The sequence below is a fragment of the Medicago sativa genome, chromosome 2 (genome assembly GCF_051527215.1).
Source record: "Medicago sativa cultivar Bolivia chromosome 2, Bolivia_mono, whole genome shotgun sequence".
NCBI lineage: Eukaryota > Viridiplantae > Streptophyta > Magnoliopsida > Fabales > Fabaceae > Medicago > Medicago sativa.
The window spans coordinates 13,565,894-13,588,548 of NC_140750.1; the positions used below are offsets into that span (position 1 = coordinate 13,565,894).

At 33.1% G+C, this 22,655-nt stretch overlaps 1 protein-coding gene and 2 pseudogenes across 3 annotated transcripts; all 3 read right to left on the reverse strand.

The window, feature by feature from the left end:
* Positions 1-1,214: 1,214 nt before the first annotated feature.
* Positions 1,215-3,145, reverse strand: LOC146944738 (LRR receptor-like serine/threonine-protein kinase GHR1 pseudogene; annotated as a pseudogene).
* A 3,796-nt stretch (positions 3,146-6,941) lies between these two features.
* On the reverse strand, positions 6,942-12,196 carry LOC146944739 (F-box protein CPR1-like; annotated as a pseudogene). Its single transcript, XR_015026055.1, has 3 exons — positions 11,129-12,196; positions 8,563-8,929; positions 6,942-7,331 (listed from the first exon to the last, which is right to left on the reverse strand). The product of XR_015026055.1 is annotated as an F-box protein CPR1-like (transcript).
* A 6,581-nt stretch (positions 12,197-18,777) lies between these two features.
* On the reverse strand, positions 18,778-22,143 carry LOC146944740 (F-box protein CPR1-like). Of its 2 annotated transcripts, XM_085743092.1 has the most exons (3): positions 20,800-22,113; positions 19,778-19,888; positions 18,778-19,206 (listed from the first exon to the last, which is right to left on the reverse strand). In XM_085743092.1, exons 1-3 carry the CDS (start codon positions 21,975-21,977, stop codon positions 19,167-19,169), a joined length of 1,329 nt encoding a protein of 442 aa, XP_085599218.1. In that variant the 5' UTR covers positions 21,978-22,113; the 3' UTR covers positions 18,778-19,166. The 2 variants fall into 2 exon arrangements, with proteins under 2 accessions (XP_085599218.1, XP_085599219.1); XM_085743093.1 differs by lacking the exon at positions 19,778-19,888 and having other exon boundaries at positions 20,800-22,143.
* Between the last annotated feature and the right edge of the window lie 512 nt (positions 22,144-22,655).

Genomic DNA, 22,655 nt, shown 5'->3' on the forward strand with positions numbered 1-22,655 from the left:
ACAGATACGTATCCTAGAAAAAGATAAAAGAGTAAAAAAGTGAGACAATGTTGCAAAAATTCATTATAGATGTATATGATTCAATTTTAGATATGCATCAATATAATTGTTTCTCGATGAAACACTTAAAATTATATTTCTTTTAGATGAACGTAGCGAGATAGGTGATTCAGTTAATCAACGAATAAAATATGTGTTGAATTCTTTTAACGATGTTTCTCTCGATATCCCAACATATAAAAATGTAATATGGTTTATAAGAAAACTTTCAAAAAAATTTAATTTGATCACGTGTATTATTTTTAAAAAATTGTAACTTCTATAATAATACAATAATGAAGAGTAATTAGTGTTAATTTTCTTCAAGTATTTTACATACATAAAAATTTTATTACAAATTTATATTAACGTATCCTAACCATCTTATCCTAAATTTAAAAAAATTCGCGTATCCGTGTACCCGCATCGTATTGTACCCACACCCGTATCCGTGGCTTCATAGCTTTTAGTACTATCAGGAAGCATTACGACTATAAATAATTTTGTAAATGAGTGAAAATTTTATAAAATAAAATTAAAAATACTTTGGAAAAACAATGAACTTAGACAATCAATCAACATAAGCAAAACATGAATTTATAAAATAAAATTAAAAATACTTTGGAATTAAACTCGTCTTGATTACGTGACTATTGTAACACCTGCGGTTAACCATAGATTTCATAGTATTATTCTAGCCATAATAAAATCACATGAGTTTGCTCAAGAATAAGTTTAAGTGTATATTTGGAGTCAAGTTGAGTTTGACAAAAACACACTAACACATAATTTTGTTGAAACTTCAAGATGTAACTTTTGCTAAAAGCACAATGGCACAACATGATTCTAACGAACTCAGTTTCAAACCAAAGATGCACTTAATGTTCTCACAGTTGCAGCAAACAATTATATTAAATGGACCAAAAATAGAACTGCTAAACCATTCCCCTACAAACTTGTACAATCTTTCATCTCTTGTACTTGCAAACAAATGATCATTTCATGACACATTACCATTTTAAGACAAAATTAAATGGTCGTATCCAACACCATGTGCTAGCCATGTATGTGATTTACAGTTTACACCAAGAAAAAATGGTTAATACAAACATGTTAAAAGCCATGCTCTAAACAAGAATGAGATGGTACCTACGAAACATTGATTCCAAGTAGTTAGCATGAGCCACCAAACTAAATGGAAGAAAGATCTTTGTATATAGTCTTGATACCATGCCCTTCACCGATTGATTACATCGAATCACTATGCCTAGGATGTCTTTCATTCCCTTTTCTACAACTGGATTTTCCATTTCTAACATCAAAGTTACGTCAAATATTTTGAGCTTCGACCTTCTGCTACTCGCAATCTTAGCCAATCTGTAAGATCAACACCTCCTTCCTCACCAGTTATCACATCACTATCACACCTTCTGGTTAAAAGTTTAAAAAATATCACGCCAAAAGCATAAACATCTGAGTTGAAGGAAGGCATTGGCTTCTTTGAAGCAGCTAACTTGGGTGCGTGATAACCTAAGGCACCAGTATCAAGAATCTTTTCAATAATACCAGCTTGAGTCATAAGTTGGTGATGACAATAATCAGCAACGCGTGCATTCATATCAGCGATATCTAACAACACATTTATAGCTTTAAGGTTTCCATGGGGAACAACTCGGTCAAAATGGAGATAGTTCAGGCCACATGCTACGTCTACTGCTAGTTTGAGCCTCTACGCCCATGTCAGTGGTGGATCGTTTCTTCCTGGTCGATCAGAGAATTAAAGTTTAACAGCAGTTCACTTTAAATATATAACATAATAACAAACATATATAATGAGAAGTTCTGAAACATGTACTATCAGCATAAGCAAAAATGATGTGCATTGCAACTATTATATGCACAAAAGTACAGCACACACAAGAGACACAAGTATAATGCATTGCTTGAGTGACAATCTTGTGATCAAAAGTTCCTGGAAACCAAAAAAAATCTAAGGCTTTGTTTGGCTCGACTTATTTTTTACTGCTCTTTATAAAAACATCTTAATTAAAAAAGAAGCTTATCTATTATGTATAAAAATTAGATATAAGGAAATTTTCGTAAAAAAAAATTGAGAAGAATTTTTTAATTAAGCAGGAGAACTTTGATAATGTTATCTATCTAATATTCTTTTAATTTGAGCTAAGAAATAACAATAATTACCAAACAACTCTAGTTTTATTTCTAAAGCTCTATTTTTTGCTTTAATTATAAATTAACTTCCTTATCTCTTTAACAAACTCTTTCCTTTGTTTCGCCACTCCTTCTTTCAACCAGACAACCACTTCACTCTCAACAACAAACCATTATCCAAAGTTGCCATGTAAGAGGTACCGTGACTACTTCTTCCCAAAACTTCGGTTGGTGCTCTTCATAGCTCCTAAAGTATCATCAAGAAAATGTAGCTCTCCAATCAATCTATCTGACAACCTCGTATCTAGTCTTGTAAGATTCTCAGCAGTCAATGAATCACCAAACTCGGGGACCATGAAAAGTGGTTGTGCTTTGATGGAGAGAATGCAGCCACAACTGCAGTTTTTTCATCATGGCTAATTATTTATGATGGTGATCCTTTGCGTGAAGCCACGAGATCCTCAGCTGATACAACCAAAGCCCCCCTTCGTCGAACGAATTGGTCCAGAGATAACTGGTTGAGGACGACACTGATATCTTTACTTGTAGTTGTATCATATTCTGATGTAGAAGATCGCGACATACATATGTAATGTATGAAAACAGCCAGTAAGATTAATATGAAAAGAGCAACCACGCATGAAACTATGATTATTACGTTAACAACTGTGGACATAGACTTTCCCTTGGAATTTTCGTTAGGCGAAACGGTTGATCCAGGGGTACTATTTGGAAAATGTAACTTAGCATTCCCAGGAAAGAAAGAAGAACTAGGGAATTTTCTAAGAATTTTTGGGACAACTCCAGATATATCATTTTCAGAAGCATTGAAGTCTTTGAGTCCCTTTGGCATGTTATTTGGAAGTGGACTGGTAAACATGCTGCTGAGTAAGTATAAAATCATAAATTCAACGTCGAAAGGAACATCAAACATATTCCCATGCAAGTCGAGTTTTTCAAGGATAGAAATAAGGTAAAGTGACAATTATTTTGAGACATTAAAAATGCTAAAGTGACAATTAAAATGAAACGGAGGGAGTACTTCAGAGAGGGTGTTGCGATACAAGTTCAAGGATTTGATGGAAGCCATTTCTGAAAGAGTTTGAAATTGGACCAGAAAAGTTATTCCCAGCCAACGACAGAATCTGCAAGCTACCAAATTTACATGTTCGGTTTCGGATGAGTTTCTGATGGTTCATATATAAAGACTTTGTAGAAATCGAGGAGGGGTCATACTTAACTGAAAAAGAGCAAGCAAAATGAACAATTTAGAAAGTAAAGAATAAATATCATTGTGGAAAAGATTCATTGTGCTAGCCATTCTTGTCTTTGACATAAACATCAGTAGGTAATATCTCTTGATCCAAAAGTCCATCTGTTAAAACACAATGCTATAAACATGCCAATGGCAAGTATATTACACCTTTGTAAAAGGTAGAATTGTTTCATGATAATTCAAAAAAGTGATTGATACGTAAGATATGTTTGTGGCCGAAGATTAAGAAACATGCCTTTGAGTTTGAGGTTCTAAGAGCATCTCCAAGTAATTGATAAGTAAGATATGTTTTTGGTTGAAGATTAAGAAACATTCTTCACGACTGAGATTCTAAGCGCATCTCCAATGGACATAATCTAAGTAACTCATTTTCGGTAGCTTATCTCTCATTCGGAGGGCTCCAATGCGCCACATCACATTTATACAACTCATAATATTTTTACTCCAATGATACATATTTAAGCAATGATAAAGCATGATAACTTAATTAATTCTTTTGTTGATTGATTTCAAAGATAATATATTTGAAATTTTGATGGAACGGTAGCATAAATAAGGTACTGAGGTACTCTATAATTTTTTATGGAACTCGGAGTGCCACGTATATGTGCTCCAATGGGAACAGAAATTATGAAATGGTTATACAGTGTTTGAAATTCAATGATAAAACCCCTGTTGGAGATGCTCTAATTGGATTTAACAAGGTATGATATATCAGTTGATTGTACTGTTTGGTATAAACACAGAACATTACAAAATAAAACGACCAGCAAGTTACGATTAGAACAAACCCTAAACTGAAAATGTAGAAGAATAGTTCAAACAATCATGTTTATAGTCGAGAATGTAATAAACTCTGCATCTATAACACACGCAACATGATCATAAGGTTAATACAAGAGGTTTTCTAATTCTAATTTGATAATAATTTCCAAATCAACAAAATGATAATTTTCAATTTCATAAGCATATTTTGAGAGTTGGGAATTTAGAGAAAATGGAAATGATGAATTGAGAGAGTGAGATCTTTGAAGTTAATTCACAGAGAGTTTCAATTACAAATATCAGAAAGGGAAATATAGACTATTCCATATTTTCTAAACAGTACTAGAAGTAAAAGAAAGAAGCAGACAATCCATACCTAAAAGATAAAGGCCAGAGGGAGAGAGGATTCATCATCAAAGTTTTGACACCCTAATGTGAGATTTTTACACAAGAGGGATAAGTGTGATCTCAGACATACAATTCAAAAACTTAAACTATATTTCTAGGTAATTATTGGTTGCATTTACAAGTTATTCTTCTTTTGTTGTGGACAGTACTTTTGATTTGAAGTTGATTTTTATTGCACGCTTCATATCACGGTAAGTTTTCCGAAACCAAAGTGAATGTCATAATTTTACCAAACCTACAGAGTGTAATTAGTGGAGAGTAGCATTGCTTGACTAGCACATAAGCATCAACACTAGTTAGTTGAGAGTAATCTCTGAAATTTTGCAAAAGGACTAGCCAAAATGAAGCATCGTGAACCTAGAGATTTCTCCATCTTGAAAAGTGGTGGTAGATAATGGCTCATATTGGAGTGCATAAGGAAATCACTTCTTCTATTTCAGTACTCAAGAGTCAAAGGCTTGTAACTATAGAGAAATCCTACATTGCATGACTAGGTCTCCAAAACCTCACCATGTAAAAAACTAAAAATTTAAATCAAACAAATCAGAGTGAACAATATCCACCCTATATGAAAACTTTTAAGAAAGGGGTAGAGGTTCAAACCATTTAAGAAAAACATTTGGCAGTATAGTCTAGAACTATCTTGCAATCTGGTATGAGAATCCAACCATTTATCTTACAAAAAAGTTAACTATTGTTCCATTCCCAAGAACTTCAAAAGTAATCATTTTTTGCCAAATTATAACTATAGCTTTAAATATAAAGGAATCATAATTTATGGGCTACCACTTGGTTATCATCAAAACGTTTTCAACCATATTTAACTTTAACATCTTAAAACCACAAGCTGCTTCCATCGCTCCTCAAAGGTTCTTGGGAAGAGCATTAATTATAAGTTTTCCCACATAATAAGTCTGTGAACTGATTGCGTGGCTTCACTGCAAATCAAACATTGGTCCAATTTTCACTTCATACTTCTGTAAACTGCAGTCCAATTTTCTTTACTTATAATATGGCAAAGCAAAACGTTGAAACCACACTTGCGTTGCAGTGCTTGAAAGATTTGTTTTCCTCTCTCTGTTGCATCCATTCTTTAAACCAACAATGTATTGCATGAATCAATGTATATATGGTATTGACTTGAACTTTGTGTACTTTTCTATCTGTGAATCCTTGCACTAACCGTGGCATTTAACCATTTTCTTCATTCATCCTTTCATTTTCGTATTCCACTTTCATATTGCATCGAAGCATATATTTGTGCAGTAATTTATTCACTTCTATAGTCACTTTTTCACAAGTTTTTCTAGCCAACTCGTGGAAACCAAATATTCCTCTACATTTCAGAATCTTCTTTCTTTCAATTGATTATTGATCTAAGCTTATTCTTGTATGGTTTTGCAAATCAGGTGTGCATTCAAAAATATTGGAACTCAACCTTCGTTGTGTTTTTCATTACCTAGCCAATCTTTATAACCATTCTTTCAATAGGTTGTAGGACCATGAGCTCAATCAAACTTTGCCCTCTGATGTTAGTTCCATAGAATTTTATATGTTCAATTTTTGCCTTATTTTGCCATTAGAGTGCTTGTAACTAAAAAATATTGAAGTATTCATCTTGGCTATATATCAGCAAGCTTTTTACTATTATTTATCACTTTTAAACTGTGACCAACACAAGAACCGGTTTCCAAACCCCACCATGCCAAAATAAACTTCACCTAATATCCAAGTACTAGTGCTTAACCTCCCTAATATCTCCTCCTAATTTTCATATGATGCAGCCTACCACCAACAATATACAAAAGTAAAACATCGATACTTGGCAACCACCATAGTTTGTATGCAAGAACAGTGACCAATCCTACTTTCAATTTTTAAATGGCAATTGACAGTTTAATTCCATCGACTATAACAACGGTACACACTATCATATAATATTATACGCATACCAACTAAATCATCATTTTACTGAATTCTGCATCAGAAACTAATGAAGTGTTATAAAACAAAACATCCACCTTGCAGGCCACAATCCAATTCTTACATACAGTAGAAGAATTCAATTTCATACATCAGCATAGCAGTAAACTCTAAAGATGGTATTTATAGCATACCAATTAAATTTGATATAGAAGAACCAGAAAATACTCAATACTTTTCATAAAGCAGCATCAAGTACACAACAGCAAAGTAGCCAACGACAACAAATCAATTCAATTTGCATAGAAAATCATTTCAATTCGCAACAAAAAATAACCCAATTTACACAGAAAAACGATTAAGGAATGATTATACATATTAATCCATTAAGGGCAAACAGAGACGGCAGGGACGTGATGGCAAACACACACAGTGAAGAGGGGACAAGACGTCACACAAACTAACGCGCACAAAAGGAACACTACTTTCTCAACAGTACTAGAAGTAAAAGACAAAAGCAGATCCTTTTAGAAAGGCCAGAGGGAGAGGGATTCACACATACAATTCAAAAAGAGAGAGAGAAATGGATGCAGCTCCAATCAATATCAATTCAACCTTTCCCACAAACCAAGGTGACTAATTCAATCACAAGAAACAACTTTGAGCATCCTGTTTCAGCTGCACATCACAGGTCCTTCATTCCATCCCTTACAATCGCAATTTAAATCCTCGGGACAAGAAGTCGTCCCTGTGGAAGAAAAAAAAAATGAATCTCATCGAATTAAGTTCAACAATATCATGCTTATGAATGGAACTGTGCATAAATTTGGAGTAATATATGGTAGGCCAATTTCTAAATAGCAATTTTCACCACTTGACATACCACAGCAGGGTGAAATAGTCTCAACAATAAGAAATAACCTCATTTAGGAGCTCCTCTTTTCAAAGGGAGACCCAAAGCCCGTCATTTTAAGCATGTTCTTGACCGGATTAAGGTTAAACTGGCTGCTGACTATCATGGGTAGGGTCCAACTTGTTAATTCGGTGATTAGTAGTATGGGCGGTCTGGGCGTGAAGGATCCTAGAACTGGAACAAGGCTGCTCTCCTTCTCCTTTGTTGGAAGTTTCTAACCTCAGATGAGCTGTGGGCAATTCTTTGTATAAAGCGCATTCTAAAAAAAGGTATTCCGATCTCTCACTATATTTCATCATCTATCTGGAATGGGTTAAAGCCTTTCCTTCCTCTGGTGCTTCAAAAATCTAGGTGGGTTGTAGGAGATGGTAATCTGATATACTTCTGGAAAGACAACTGGCTGGGAGAGCCTCTTGTGAACTCCTTACTCCTGCCTGATCAATTACACTCAGATCTTGACATGTTTGTGGCTGATTTTATCTCTGAGGGACAGTGGTTTGTGCCCAGTTACTTCTGTAGGAAATTCCCAACTGTGGTTAATCAGATCCTCAAATATCACGCTTTGTAATATGCCTATGTCTGACAGCCTAAGTTGGGTTCTTGCTCCTGATGGGGTGCTAACCAACAAGATTGCTTTTGACACTCTGCAAGGCTCTCATCCCCATCTGGCCTGGTGTAATGTGATTTGGTGCAACTTTATACCTCCATCTCATAGCTTCAGTTTTTGGAGGTTTGCGCATAGTAAGCTTCCCACTGATGATCAGTTGCGCAAACGAGGTTGTTATGTGATCAAAATAATTATTTAGGAGTGAGGATCACAAGGTCAACTTTTAAACTAACACATAGCATACATTGCTGTCAATTTTTGTTTCTATTGAAATCCAGAATACACACATTGTCACATATATATATACATAAACAAGGTAGAGACTTCAAAGTAATTAGAGAATCCTTGTCGTATCATAAGAATTCAATTTGGCCTTAAGTAAAGAATTTAACTACATATATCATTCGATGGGTCCATATAACAAAAACTCAAAAAATAACTCAGATAATCAATAAGTACCTTCTCTTGCTCTTGTTTGTATGATTCTCCTTCTTCCTACAATTATCAACAGGGAAGGAAGGTGGCACAATCATACCAAAACAGCTTCTTATGATGTACCTCCAACAAAACCTGAATTCCTTCCAACAGAACCTTACTTCCATCACTAGAATAACATAAAGGACTCGAAGATTTCAAATGTGAAGTGAAACACGATTTAACCAAAGTAAAAAGTTTACACCAACTATCTCTAGAACCATATTCTTTCATCACCCAAACATCAATTTTGGTAGTTTCATAATTCACAGTCATACAAAGACACCCAACTAAAGCAACAACATTAATGTTAAAACTCTCATTATTATTAACCTCTTCACCTTCTATTTCAGAAGGAAGAGGAACCACATTGAAAATCTCAAGTTTTTCACAAGCAAACAAAGCAAAAAAACAATTCGTGTAAGGTTGGCAAATGTATAAGTTACGTTACATTTGATGGTGAAACCAGATTAACATGCATATATACAAAATCACATATGCATTTGGAATCTGATCTTTTATATTCTGACTTTGAGATCTTTGTTTAACTTAGATACTTAGATCCCTTAACCATTTAATTTAAAGTTTTATCAATGGTCTACGCGTATGAAAAAACATTTGTTGGAAGACGTCAAACATTATTTGCGCACGGAGGATACATTGGTTTACCTAAACAAACAAAAAAATCTCATTAGTCAATGACCTATCTAATTGTCAGCGACCTTTCTAAATGTTGGTGGTCTTAACTCAGGTATTTGCAACCTACAATATTGTGTTCTATAAATATAATTAATTTTACCTTGTAAAAGTCATACCGAAAGTAAAAAGACTATAAAGTAAAAAAAAAAAAAAAATACCTTCCAAAATCATGCAACAAACATTTCAAAATTCCGATATTTATAACTGTATCGTTCTAACATATCATAAAAGCACAATATAATTGTATGCTCCTTTCAAAACAATAGGTTTCACTATCTCATTTACAATGGTATGGAGTATAAGCTAGAAGTCATGTTGTATCTTTTTTCTTCCCCGCAGAAATAAAAAAGAGAAACAAAGTTCACATTACTCACGCCATTGGACAGTGGTTATGAGCAGAGTCAATAATGATCTAAAACAAATCAAAACTATCCCTAAGGTTTATGTTAAAACTTGAAACTCGTAATGATAACAGGGATAACTTTTTTGAACAAACAATTGAAAGAATTGAATGATCTTTGATCCAAGAAAGAATTAAAACCTGCAACAATCACTCCTTTAAACATGCAATATAATTGCATCCAAATACTAAAAATGAAAATAGCAAACCAAGAATAGATTGCCGCATGTAGACCCCACAATCGTTACCAAGATGCTTGCCTCATTTTCAAGTTCACAAACACAGATTTTCTAAATCAACCATTTTCAATATTGATGGTGATATGATGCTCATGCTTCACATACCTATGCCAAAAATCTTTGCAGCTAAAATAGCTTTTCTCATTTCTAATAAAGATCCATTAAAACAAGAATTATCAAATGGATAAGAATCCATGAGCATTATCAAGAATCCAATCCATACATGAAAAATCCATAAGAATATATAAAAATCCATTAGAATTATCAAGAGCATCCAAACCAAAATCCATAAAATAAAACAAGAACAAAATCATGGAGGTTATCACTAAAGCAAATTTCTCTTTTTTCAAAGTTCTACAACCATAACTAAATCGTCAAAGATCACATTTTCAATCACAAAGAGAGACAACTTGAGCATCCGGTTTCATCTGCAAGTCACTTGTTTTTCCTTAGCTTTCTTTCAATGTCAATTATGGGACTAGAAGGGTGGCTCAATTCGACCTATAATAAAAAGAAAATCATGTTATCTCAACATCAAAATACAAACATCATATGTGACAAAATATATGTTCATCTCTATCTCTCTTAATTTTTATCATCTACAACTTACACGCATTTTAAAAACACACAAATACCATAAAATTAATCGTATTTGATATCAAAATTTTGATGTCCAAAATTCATTTTCTCAATAAAAAGTTGCAGTGAAGATATCATACTATTGGACCAATGAAATTAGGATAAACTATAAGAAGTACCTTCTCTTGTGTTTTGTATTGCATTTCAACTTGTGCCGGTTCTCCTTCCTATAATTAAGGAAGGTGATAGAAGGCTTGGAACGCAAAACATGGCTTTATCGAAACTAGGAATTCCTGGAACAACACTAATAGGAATTCCTGGAACACCACTAAATTTCTTACTATTGAGATCATACCAAAACAGATTACTACAATCTACTTCCAATAGAATTTTACTTCTATCACTAGAATAACATAAAAGCCTCAAAGATGGTGTCCAAGGTTTCGAAGGTGTGTAACCCAATTTCCTCAAAGATGGCCTCAAAGTAAACAATTTACACCAACTATCTCTCAATCCATATTCTTTCATCACCCAAATATCAGCCGTATTAACCTTTTTAGTTTGATAACTGACAGTCATACAAAGACACTCTCCCAAAAGCGAAACATTAATTTCGAATTTATCACAGTGTATTTCAGGAAGAGGAACCTCGTTAAAAATTTCGTGTGTTAGATTAAACGCGACGATTAAACACTGTTGAATTGGACCAGGTCTCCGACTCACAACCAAATGGAGAGAATTCTCAACAGCAACATTCATGTCATCATCATTGTAAAGAGCGTATGGCATATTGGGAAGTACTTTCCATGAGTTCCTTTTGGAGCTGAAGAGTCTCACCTGCGATTCAAAAGTGTCCGGTTGTTGATTCATGGTCACGGGACATGATCTTCTGATGAGTTTGTAAGGACATGATATTCTGATGAGTTTGTAATCTCCTGCGAACGGATCAAAACCGAAACCGTGAAAAATGATATTCCCCCCTGGGAGGCGAGAAAAGTACCTAGATTCAGGAAAAGGGAGATAAGGGATAGTTTGATGTTTATTGATGTTAGGGTTCCATAAAGCAATTTCATTGAAGATGTTGGAGATACAGAGAAGACCGTTACATGAACCGAGAAGAACTACGTCATGTTTGTAACCTATATGATGGTTGAGTGAAATGGTGGTGGTTAGGTTAGGTAAATCAATTTGGTAGAATTCGGGTCTGCGCCAGAGAATGAGGTTGAGATTGAGATTGAGGGAGTTTTTGAGGTGAAGGTTGGTGAAGTTGTGGGAATCGATTAAGGATTTAAGTGATTTTGAAGTTGATCGAAATCGGAGGAGTGATTGTACAGGTAAACGGGAGAGAATTTCGGTTAACAAATCAGATGGAAGATCAGCCATTGGAAGGTTAGAGTGGGATGAAATGATTAGGGTTGCGGTGGAGTTTGGGGAACAACTAGAACGCCGACCCGTGCATCGCACGGGTCTCACGGGCCGGAATAATTTGATATATAATAAAACGAAGAATTAATTAAGTTTTTAGTCCCTATAAATATATCAAATTTCGTTTTTAGTCCTCATAAATTTTTTTGATAGATTTTGGTTCCTATAAAAAATTTCAGCACGTAGTTTTAGTCCCTATTAAATTAAAATTTGTTTAATTATGCTTAAAATTTTAAATTTTTTAATGATTTTTTACATACTTGTTTAAAACATTATAAAATGTTCCTTCGCTTGAACACATACTAAGCAAAGGCAAGCATACTAACTTGGTTTTCTCAATCTGTACTTTTAATTTAACATGTGAATGCGCGGGATCTAGTTACTCAAGCCAAATCAGTATTGAATTTTCTCCATCAAGCATACCAACTTGGTGAATGACTATCTAACATTCAGAAAAATATTAACACCTTCCGGAGGTAAATCTAAAAATAAATTTCGTACATTTAGAGGTCGAAGCGCTAATAAAAGACAATGATAATAAATTTTTGAAGTAATACTTATGCCAATGAAGAAATTATTTATCTCTTAAATATGAAATAGTTGTTTCGGAAAATAGAAGAGATAAATATGAAATAATTGTTTCGGAAAATAGAAGAGAGAAATATGAAATAGTTTCGGAAAATAGAAGAGATAAATATGAAATAGTTGTTTCGGAAAATAGAAGAGAGAAATATGAAATAGTTTCGGAAAATAGAAGAGATAAATATGAAATAGTTGTTTCGGAAAATAGATGAGATAAATATGAAATATGATCAATGGCTAAAATTGAATGGCGCCTAAATGTGCAAGATCCAATGGCTCAGAAAATTGGAGGGAAAAATGGGGGGAAAATATTAGGGTTAGGGTTAGCTTCAGGGGTTAAGCTTTAGTAAATAAGATATATTTGCTTGATCTAGCATTTCTCAAAAGAGTCATGCTATCTACTTATATATATAAGAAAGGAAATGTCCGTTGAAATTACCAATTTGCCCCTATGAGGGGCATTTTGGTAATTCAATTATTGGAAGTGGTTTTTTTTTTTTAAAGGTTTGGCCTATGAATTTCCATTTTTGCCCCTAACCAATTTTTTTAATTATTTTCTTATTTTTATATTTTTAATAACATTTAATTATTTTCCAATTTTTATATTTTTAACTATTTTTCAATTTTTCCTCCCAAATTCAATTGCTTCTACATTGCCGTTGTAGGAGATTAAGGTATCGTTTGACCCGACTTTTTTCAAACTTCTCTACATTTTTAAGGAGAAGTTAGGCCGAATACAATATCAATTAAGTACTTACTAAAAAAAGTACTTTTTTTAAACGCATAAAATTGAATGGAATGAGCTTTGACCAGAAGCTGTTGAATGTTACTTTAAAAAACTACCTCTTTTCAACTCACGCCGGGAACTTTTTCTTTATTTTTTAATATTATATTTCAATATGTTTTTTTCTTCCATTTAACTTTATTTTTTTTAACCGTTCCATTAATTTTTTAAGGAGATTCCATTTAATTTTATTACCTTTTTTTCAAAGGAATTTTATTATCTTTTTATCACTTATATATTTAATTTCAATATCGTTTAATCATCACAATCTCACAAATATTTTTATTCACGCTGTCATTTAATGATCCCAAATATTTTTATCTCCTTTCTTCAACCTCGCGAATATATACACACATTAACGTTTAGAGTAATATTTTATGTCCGTCTGTCTGTTTTTTTTGTTACGCTAATGCATATAATTTTTTTAGTGTTGCTTGGTTGAGTGCTACCTCACCAATTTTTTTAACTATTTTCCAATTTTTATATTTTTAAAAACTTTTAACTATTTTACAATTTTTTATTTTTAACTATTTAAAACTAAGTTGATGGTTCATGGTTTTTAAGGTTTATATTTTGACATATTACAATGATTCACAATTATCCGTCATTTTACCATCTATCCTTTCAATGTAATCTTCCAGACTGAATATTACTAAGCATATGTGAAGAGACTGAATATTGCTCAGTTGATATTACTTTTTTGACGTCAAAGAGATTTTTTATTTTTTAACGGTCAAAATATTAATAACCAAGTTCCTACACAAGACGCTAAAGAGTTTATTGTGTTTCTTTCGTTCATTTTGTGTCATGTAAATATTGGTGTTAATCCCTTTTTGGTAACTCTATGACAGTAGCGCTCACTTTTATAATTTTAACTATTATGTAATTTATGATGTTTTCCTGCTCTTGATAAAGCTTTCATAAATATTTTGATAAAGTTTTTTAATTTTTGTGCAATATTCATTAATTTGTTCATTTTTCCTTCGGAACAATTTTTTTACAAAATACGTTACTGAACCCCATGCCTTAAACCATGCATCACAAATATTTGGATTATGCGAACTTCATTCTCAAATTTACGAAGAATGGTAATATTCCGTAATTTGAACATCTCTCCTTTAAAATAAGTTTTTAAAAGTGCGTATAATTCACATGAAAGGACTCGATACTAAATTGCAGTTAATATCTGCCTTTGCTATAGATCATGTGAAATGATTTATATACGTTGAAACTGAAAGGCAAAATGATATAAATCAAGTAGAGAGGCATTCAACTATCTGTCTGATTCAGAAGTTTGTTCACCTGAAAGGAATGGATACTAAATTGCAGTTACTATCTACCTTTGTTGTAGATCATGTGAAAGGATTTATATACGTGGTACTAAATTGCAGTTAATATCTGCCTTTGCTAGGGGTGGCAAAAATACCCATGTCCACGGGTACCCGTGGGTAAAATCCGTCACGGGTATGGAGCGGGTAGCTAAATTGGTATCCACGGGTATAATAAACGGGTATTTGACTACCCATTATTATATGGACACAGACACGGATTGGATTGTATCCATACCTACGGGTACCCATACCCGATAATAAATTAAGTAAATTACTAATATATCTTTATATATCATATCTTATTACTTAAAGTTGGTACCTTATTGAAGAAAATTTTACCCCCCACCTAAAAATCCTCAATAATAACCTATTTTTATTTTAAATTTTTTTAATTCATCTTATTAAGTTCACCGTTTCCACTTCATTCACATCATAAAACATATAGATTATATAAGAATCATGAATTTTCTATGAATTATGTATGATTTATGAAATTTTGAGTGGATTATGTATGGATGTTTAAAAGTTGAAGTTTTTTGGTAATTAAAAAAAGTTATTATTTGTACCAAAAAATAAATAAATTCAAAACTCCATGGGTACCCATGGATACCTCAATACCCACGGGTACCCGTATAGTGAGTACCCACGAGGATACGGGGCGGGCACGGGTATCATACTTATCCAACGGGGCGGGGACGGGTATCATATTATCCCTACCCATGGGTATCCATTGACATCCCTAGCCTTTGCTGTAGATAATGTTAAAAGATTTATATACGTTGAATCTAAAACACAAAATGATATAAATTAGGTAGAGAGACTTTCAGCTATCTATCTGATGCAGAAGTTTGTTCGCCTGAAAGAACTGGATACTAAATTGCAGTTAATATTTGTCTTTGCTGTAGATCATGTGAAATGATTTATATATGTTGAAGCTGAAAGTCAAAATGATATAAATCAGGCAGCTTTGGTAATAGAGTTTTCATTGGTTTATAAATAGATATCAATTATTACTGGAAAAGTGTTTCTACCGCTGACAAAATACGTTTTCATTTGTTACTTGTGATCAAACCATTTTAAAGATTTAATTTTGTAATCCGTAATGCAAAATTACTCTAAATATTGTATTATGGTTTATAATTATTTGTCATTTCACAATCTATCCTTCCAATATAATATTTTGTCAAATACGTTACTGAACCCCCGTGCGAAGCACGGGTTTGTAACTAGTATAAAGCAAAAAAATAAATCACGAGATTCCACTAAGGCTCTGTTTGGATTGATGGAACATAATGGAGCGGAACGGAATGGAATAGAGCGGAATGGAATGGAACGGAGCGGAATGGAACAGAGAGTCCATTCCATTGTTTGAGTATTTCACGACGGAGCGGAATAAAATTATCATTCCATTGTTTGGAAAGTGAGCGGAATGGAATAAATTATAACTTTTTATTCCATTTTTACCCCTATTAATAAAAAATATACTTTACAAGAAAGAAATGTATTTCAAAAATATATTTATTTCATAAAAATGATTTGTTCATATAAATATATATTTATATTGTTTGTTCTTTTATATGTATATGAAACTTTATTTAAAATATTTATTTGCATTTCAAAAAATGCATTATTGTTCAACATGTTTTATATAAAAATAAAATAAACAATTGAAACAAGCATCCGTAAAATTGGAGTAAGAAAAAAGAGCAGCTTTAGAAGACGGTCAATGCATTAGTTTTCAAAGATTAAACAATATTAGTTAAAACAAATTAAAACGAGAAAAAAGATCAAAATGAAAATTGAGGCTGAGGTACTATGCAAAATTGAAAGCAGAGAGACAAGTTAAAAATATAAATACGAAACAAACTTCACCAAAAAAAAATACATTCGGCTGGGATTTTTCTTTTTTTGAAGGAGCTGGGAATCATACAGGCCAAATAAATAGCACGAAGAAGAAAATAGCCTGTGGATAAAAAATAAAATGAGGATAAAATAGTAAATAATTTATTATTTAATTAGGTTAATATATCATTCCATCCCATACCCTCCAAATTGGAGGGGAAGCAAAATGAGAGTAAGTGATGGAATAGGGTGGAATGGATACCATCAAGTTCCATCCCATTCCATTCTTTTTTTAAATATCCAAACAATGGAACATAATGCCATTCCATCACATACCACTCCATTCCATCCAATACCACCAATCCAAACAAAGCCTAAAGGTGTATTTCAGTTATTCAATTTTGACTTTTGAGTAATGATATTTGACATCCATTTGATGACAATTTGTTGACAACCTTGTTTTTCTCACTTCTTATTGGTCAAAAACAATGGAGAGAGAAAAAGGAATAGAGAGGATAACAACATCATGTGAGTATGAGAGAGAAAGTTGTCCAAAAGTTGTCAAAAAGTGGTTGTCAAAATATCATTTCTCTTCAATTTTACTTCCGGTTTTGGTGGCATTAATGTAGGTAAGTTACACTAGTCCGGATGAATTCGTCAATTTTTTTTCTTTGCTATACACGGCATTTGCCTTCTCAAAATTAAAATAAGCGCTTCAGTAACCTTTGCCTTTAGTGAAACTTTTTTATTATGAACCAAGTTGTTTGGGCTCCCGTGGAAAGGAGCTCCTCCCAAGGACGTACCTAGAGAATATCGAGTTCGATTTTCAGGGGGAACAACGTTTGGCCAGTGCGCATGCCTCTACGCACGAGCCGGATTAGTCGCTTACCTTTGGTGGGTCGGAAACCGATGCAAAAGCCAAAAAAAAAAAAACTTTTTTATTATGAGCGAATTAATTATGAGTGTTGGATTACGACTTTTGCTAACTTATCAACTCCCATTTGACCTAAACTCCCATTTTGTAAATCATTTTGTTCAATGTGAGTAACATTTTAAACCAACTTCAAACGTTTAAAACATAAATCACCAACTTGAAACGTTTAAAAGATAAAGAATGATCAACTTGAAACGTTTAAAACATAAATGATCAACTTAAAATCAAAAATAAACATAAGAGACCAAATATACAATTAAGCCTTTAAAAAAGTGAATGATGGATAAAATATGTCAATTTGTTGAAGTTAGATTAAGAAACGTGCCTTCAAGGTTGAGGTTTTAAAACCATGTCCAAGTGATTGATAAGTAAGATATGTCTTTGGCTAAAGATTAAGAAACATGCCTCAAGGTTGAGGTTTTATGAGCGGCTCCAATGAACATAATATAAGTAACTTATCTTGGGTAGTATCTCTCAATTAGTGGTTCCACAGTGCCACGTCAGATTTATACAACCCATAATATTTTTTACTCCAATGATACATATTTAAGCAAAGTCATAAGGTATGAATGCAAAGAAGCCGAGGATAATTAATTCTATATTTGTATGGAACAATAGCTTAAATAAGATACTCTACAATTTTTTATGGAACTCGGATTACCACATCACATAGATGTGCTCCAATGAAAACAGATTTTATGGTGTTTTTGAAACTCGCAATGATGAAAACCTTGTTGGAGATGCTCTAATTGGATTTAACAAAGTCTAATATATGACAACATAAAATGCAAGACTAGGGCTTGTAAGCAACATCAATTCTCAAAGAAAAGACCACCATTCTTTTACAAAATACTCTGCATTTGTTTTGAAGATGTTTGTGGCATATTCCAGAGCTCATTATTAATCTTGGATTACAAGTTTACAATTTGTGCATTGTTATTCCATATACTATAATAAGGATCAGAATCGCACAACTTGCTATTTCCACTTCCCAAAAATAGACACTCACTTTAGAATTTCCAAACAATTACAAAATAAATAAAATTATAAAATAAAAAAAATACCGAAAAAATAAATGAAATTATAAAAAAATAAAAATAAATAAATAAATAAAAATACTGATGCGATACAGAAAGTAGCTTTTGCACCATGGCATCAACATTATGCTTTTGTTTAATAACAAAATGAACTACCAGCAATTTACGATTAGAATAATCCCTATACTGAAATATCGCAATCACCACCAAACAATCATTATATTTGTTAGCTCAGGTGATTCAATAGACCAAAATGTAGAAGAGGATGTAATAAACTCTGCATCTGTAATACGTGCAATATGATCATAAGGTTAAATGTTAATACAAAAGGTTCTAACTTGATAATAATTTCCAAATCAAGAAGTAGAGAGTGAGATCTTTGAATTTAATTGCATAAGTAGCAAGTAGATAGTTTCAATGCAGAAGTAGCAAGTAGAGAGTTTCAATTACAAATATCATATAAGGAAATATGGACTATTCCATATTTTCTCAACAGTACTAGAAGTAAAAGATAAAAGCAGACGGAGATGATTCATCATCAAATACTTCGCACCGCAAACAAGAGGGATAAGTGTGATCTCAGACATACAATTCAAAATGAGAGATAAAAATGAGTGCAGCTCCATTCATTATCGATTCAACCTATCGCACAAACCAAGCAGACTAATTCCATCACAAGAAACAACTTGAGTATCCTGTTTCAGCTGCTGCACATCACAGGTCCTTCCTTCCATCCCTTACAACCTCAATTTAAATCCTCGGGCCAAGAAGTCGTCCCTGTGGAAAGAAAAAATGAATCTCATCGAAGTAAGTTCAACAATATCACAAAAGAATAATTGATAAAAAACCATGCTTTTGAAAGGAATTATGCATAAGCTTAGAGTAATTTCATAGTAGGCCAATTTCTCAACAACTTTCTTCTTTTTACATACCACGACAGGGTGGAATAGTCTCAACATTCAGAAATAAGTTGGTCAAAAAAACTATTTAGGAGTGAAAATCTCAAACAATGAATAAAAAAGAAAAAAAAACCAAATCATACCAAAATTCTTTCTTTCAGCAAATTCTTTAGCTAATTGTGTTTAGAGATTCATACCAAAATATAGACGAAATTCTTCTCTTAGGTACATACTCTAAATATTTCGCATGCACCCTTGCACTCTAGTATAACTAATTTAGCCTCAATTTACTATTTACTTCTAAATAGTATCTACAACACTTTGGTACAAATTCAGTCACTGAAACCCTCATTCCTTGTTTTCAAATCACTTAACATTCATTTACATAATAAGATTACAAACAGAATTGCAATGGAATATCATTAAAATTTCAAGAAAACATTACTTACTTCAAGCTTCGGGTGCAACCACTTTTGCACCAAACGATAATTAAATCCTCCAAACTTAAGTATTTTAACAAGCATTTGGAGTAAAGTTCATAACGAAAGCCATGAACAATTCTGCGTGCAACAGCAAACACCATTACATGAATTTGTGTAAACTATAGTGGATTAGTTTACTTGTTTTGTGATCCTAAGTTGTGATGAATGTAGGTTATCTTTTATAGATCGTTCTTAGACTTTTATAACCTCTCTTCCACCTTCCCTTAAAGGCAAGCTTCAAAAAGGTATACATCATGCTGATTCAAAAAATTCTGCATCCTTGAACACACAATATGTATATTTTTTTATCTCGCTTCATTGTTGTATGTTGCCATTTAGCAAAATTAGGATCGACTTTCATAACTCAATTCACTCGATTTGAACAAGCATGCAAACATATTTTCTGCAGAATCCAACCGCAAGAATGTAGAACTAGTAGCCAAACACAAAGAAACAAGGTTGAATTTCACTTGACTGGACATAAACAAGCAGCCATATGCTGGCTATCAAATCGTTTGTTAAGGCAACTTCTCCAAGAAAATTAGTCTATAGAACAATTAGGATCGTTTAAAGTCTCGCCAAAAACAAATATATAAATGTAATTCAGAACATAAAGGTATACAACAAATATTCAAATATCCACATAATGGTGCTGTATACGAGGTAATTTAATATCGCCTAGAAATAGATACACAAGATCTATAATGGTTTTGGTAAACACACTTGGCAAAAGAAAAAACAATAATAAAAGTCATTTTTCCCTTAGGGTGAGGCAAATACGTTAAATGACATGATGCAAAGGGAAGAATTTGCTGTCACGTAGCATACATTGTTGTCAATTTTTTATTTCTTTTGAAATCCAGCATACACTCATTAGAGACTACAAAGTAATTCAAGAGTCCTTGTATAACTACATATATCATATATGGGTCCATTGAACTAACATTAACTTATACATGGCAAAAACTCAGATAATCAGTAAAAAGTACCTTCTCTTGCTCTTTCTTGTACGATTCTCCTTCACAGAATTATCAACAGGAAAGGGTGGTGGTACAAGACTTTCAACGCAGATCATAGCTTCATCCAAATTAGGAATTCCTTCAACATAACTAACTTGTTCATTCTTCAAATCATACCAAAACAGCTCCTTACAATTTATTTTCAACAGAACCTTACTTCCATCACTAGAAAAACATAAAGGACTCGAAGATTTCAGAGCAAACCGCGATTTATCCAAAGTAAAAAGTTTACACCAACTATCTCTAGATCCATATTCTTTCATCACCCAAACATCAATTTTAGTAGTTTCATAATTCACAGTCATACAAAGACACTCTCCTAAAACAGAGACAGCAATTGTAGAACTCTCATTACTATTAACCTCTTCACCTTCTATTTCAGCAGGAAGAGGAACCACGTTGAAAATCTCAAGTGTTAGGTTAAAAGCGACAATGAAACAAGGGTGTGACTCTTTAATTGTAGGAGTCATTACCCAGTGAAGAGAATTCTGAACAAAAACACCCATGGCTTGAGTATAGTAAAGAGCGTACGGCATACTGGGAATGATTTTCCACGAGTTTGTTTTTGAGCTGAAGAGTCTCACCTGTGGATCAAAAGAGTAATGTAGGTCGGCTATCCAAGAGATTCTAAGGATTTTGTAATCGCCGGTTAATGAATCAAAACCGAAGCCGTGAACGCATACACCGGCGCGATTGATGTTTTCAGACTCAAGAATGTTAGGGATAGGGAGAGGGAGAAAAGGGATAATACGATGTTTACGGGTGTTAAGATTCCAGATAGTGATTTCGTTGGGGCCGTAAGGATCCGTGAAGCAGATTTGGCTATTGGAAATGGCGAGGAGGCCGTTGCATGAACCAATAAGAGGCATGAAGCTGGCACGCGTGACAGGAGCGGTCTTGAAAGGATGGTTGAGAGGAATAATTGACTTAGAGAAATCATCATCATCATTGATTTGGTAGAGATTGAAGTCGTGTCGAAGGATTAAGGATCGATTGATGGAATTTTTGAGGTGAAGATTAGTGAAGTTGTGAGAATCGATTATGGATTTAAGTGATTTTGAAGTTGATCGGAATCGAAGAAGTGATTTTACTGGTAAGCGGGAGAAGATTTCAGAGACTATTTCCGGCGGAAGAACATCACCCGCCATTGAAAGGAAGGAACGTATGTTCTAGGGTTTTATCGGCGAGCTGAGTTGAGTGGAGCTGATGCGTTTTGGTTGATTTAGGGTTTTAGTATTTGTTGATGTTGAAATGTGTTTGTTTTCCTTGTCTTTTCTGAATCTATTTTCTGGTGCTTCGCATTTAGTACTACACACTTTTGCAAAATTCTCATCAACATCTATTTTACTAACTACCAAAAATACAATTTTACCCCTTCTTAATATTTTGACACGTCATCAAAATTGTATTCTTTTGTGTCTTTTGTTTCAACCTCCCCCTATTTTTTCTCTCTTAAAAACAAATTAAAACAAACTCACTCAAATAAAATGCACTAGCTAAATATTTTTTAAAGAAAAAACAAACTTAATCTTAATCTCAATCAAAACAAATTTTTCTAGAGTTCAACTTTTAAATATCTAAAGAGTTAAAAAAATTACAATCTTCTATTCTCTAATCATGAAACTAACAAATTTTTCTAGAGTTCAACTTTTAAATATCTAAAGAGTTAAAAAAATTACAATCTTCTATTCTCTAATCATGAAACTTAATGTCTACCAAAAATACAATCTTACCCCTTCTTAATCTTTTGACACGTCATCAAAATTATATTATTTTGTGTCTTTTGCTTCAACTTCCCCCTATTTTTTCTCTTTCAAAAACAAATT

Coding starts and splice junctions, on each gene's coding strand:
- LOC146944740 (XM_085743092.1), bottom strand. CDS start 21,977: ATGGCGGGTGATGTTCTTCCGCCGGAAATAGTCTCTGAAATCTTCTCC. Junction 19,889..20,799: donor ACAAGAAAGAGCAAGAGAAG/GTACTTTTTACT, acceptor TGTTGCACGCAG/AATTGTTCATGGCTTTCGTT. Junction 19,207..19,777: donor GGTTGCACCCGAAGCTTGAA/GTAAGTAATGTT, acceptor TTCTTTCCACAG/GGACGACTTCTTGGCCCGAG.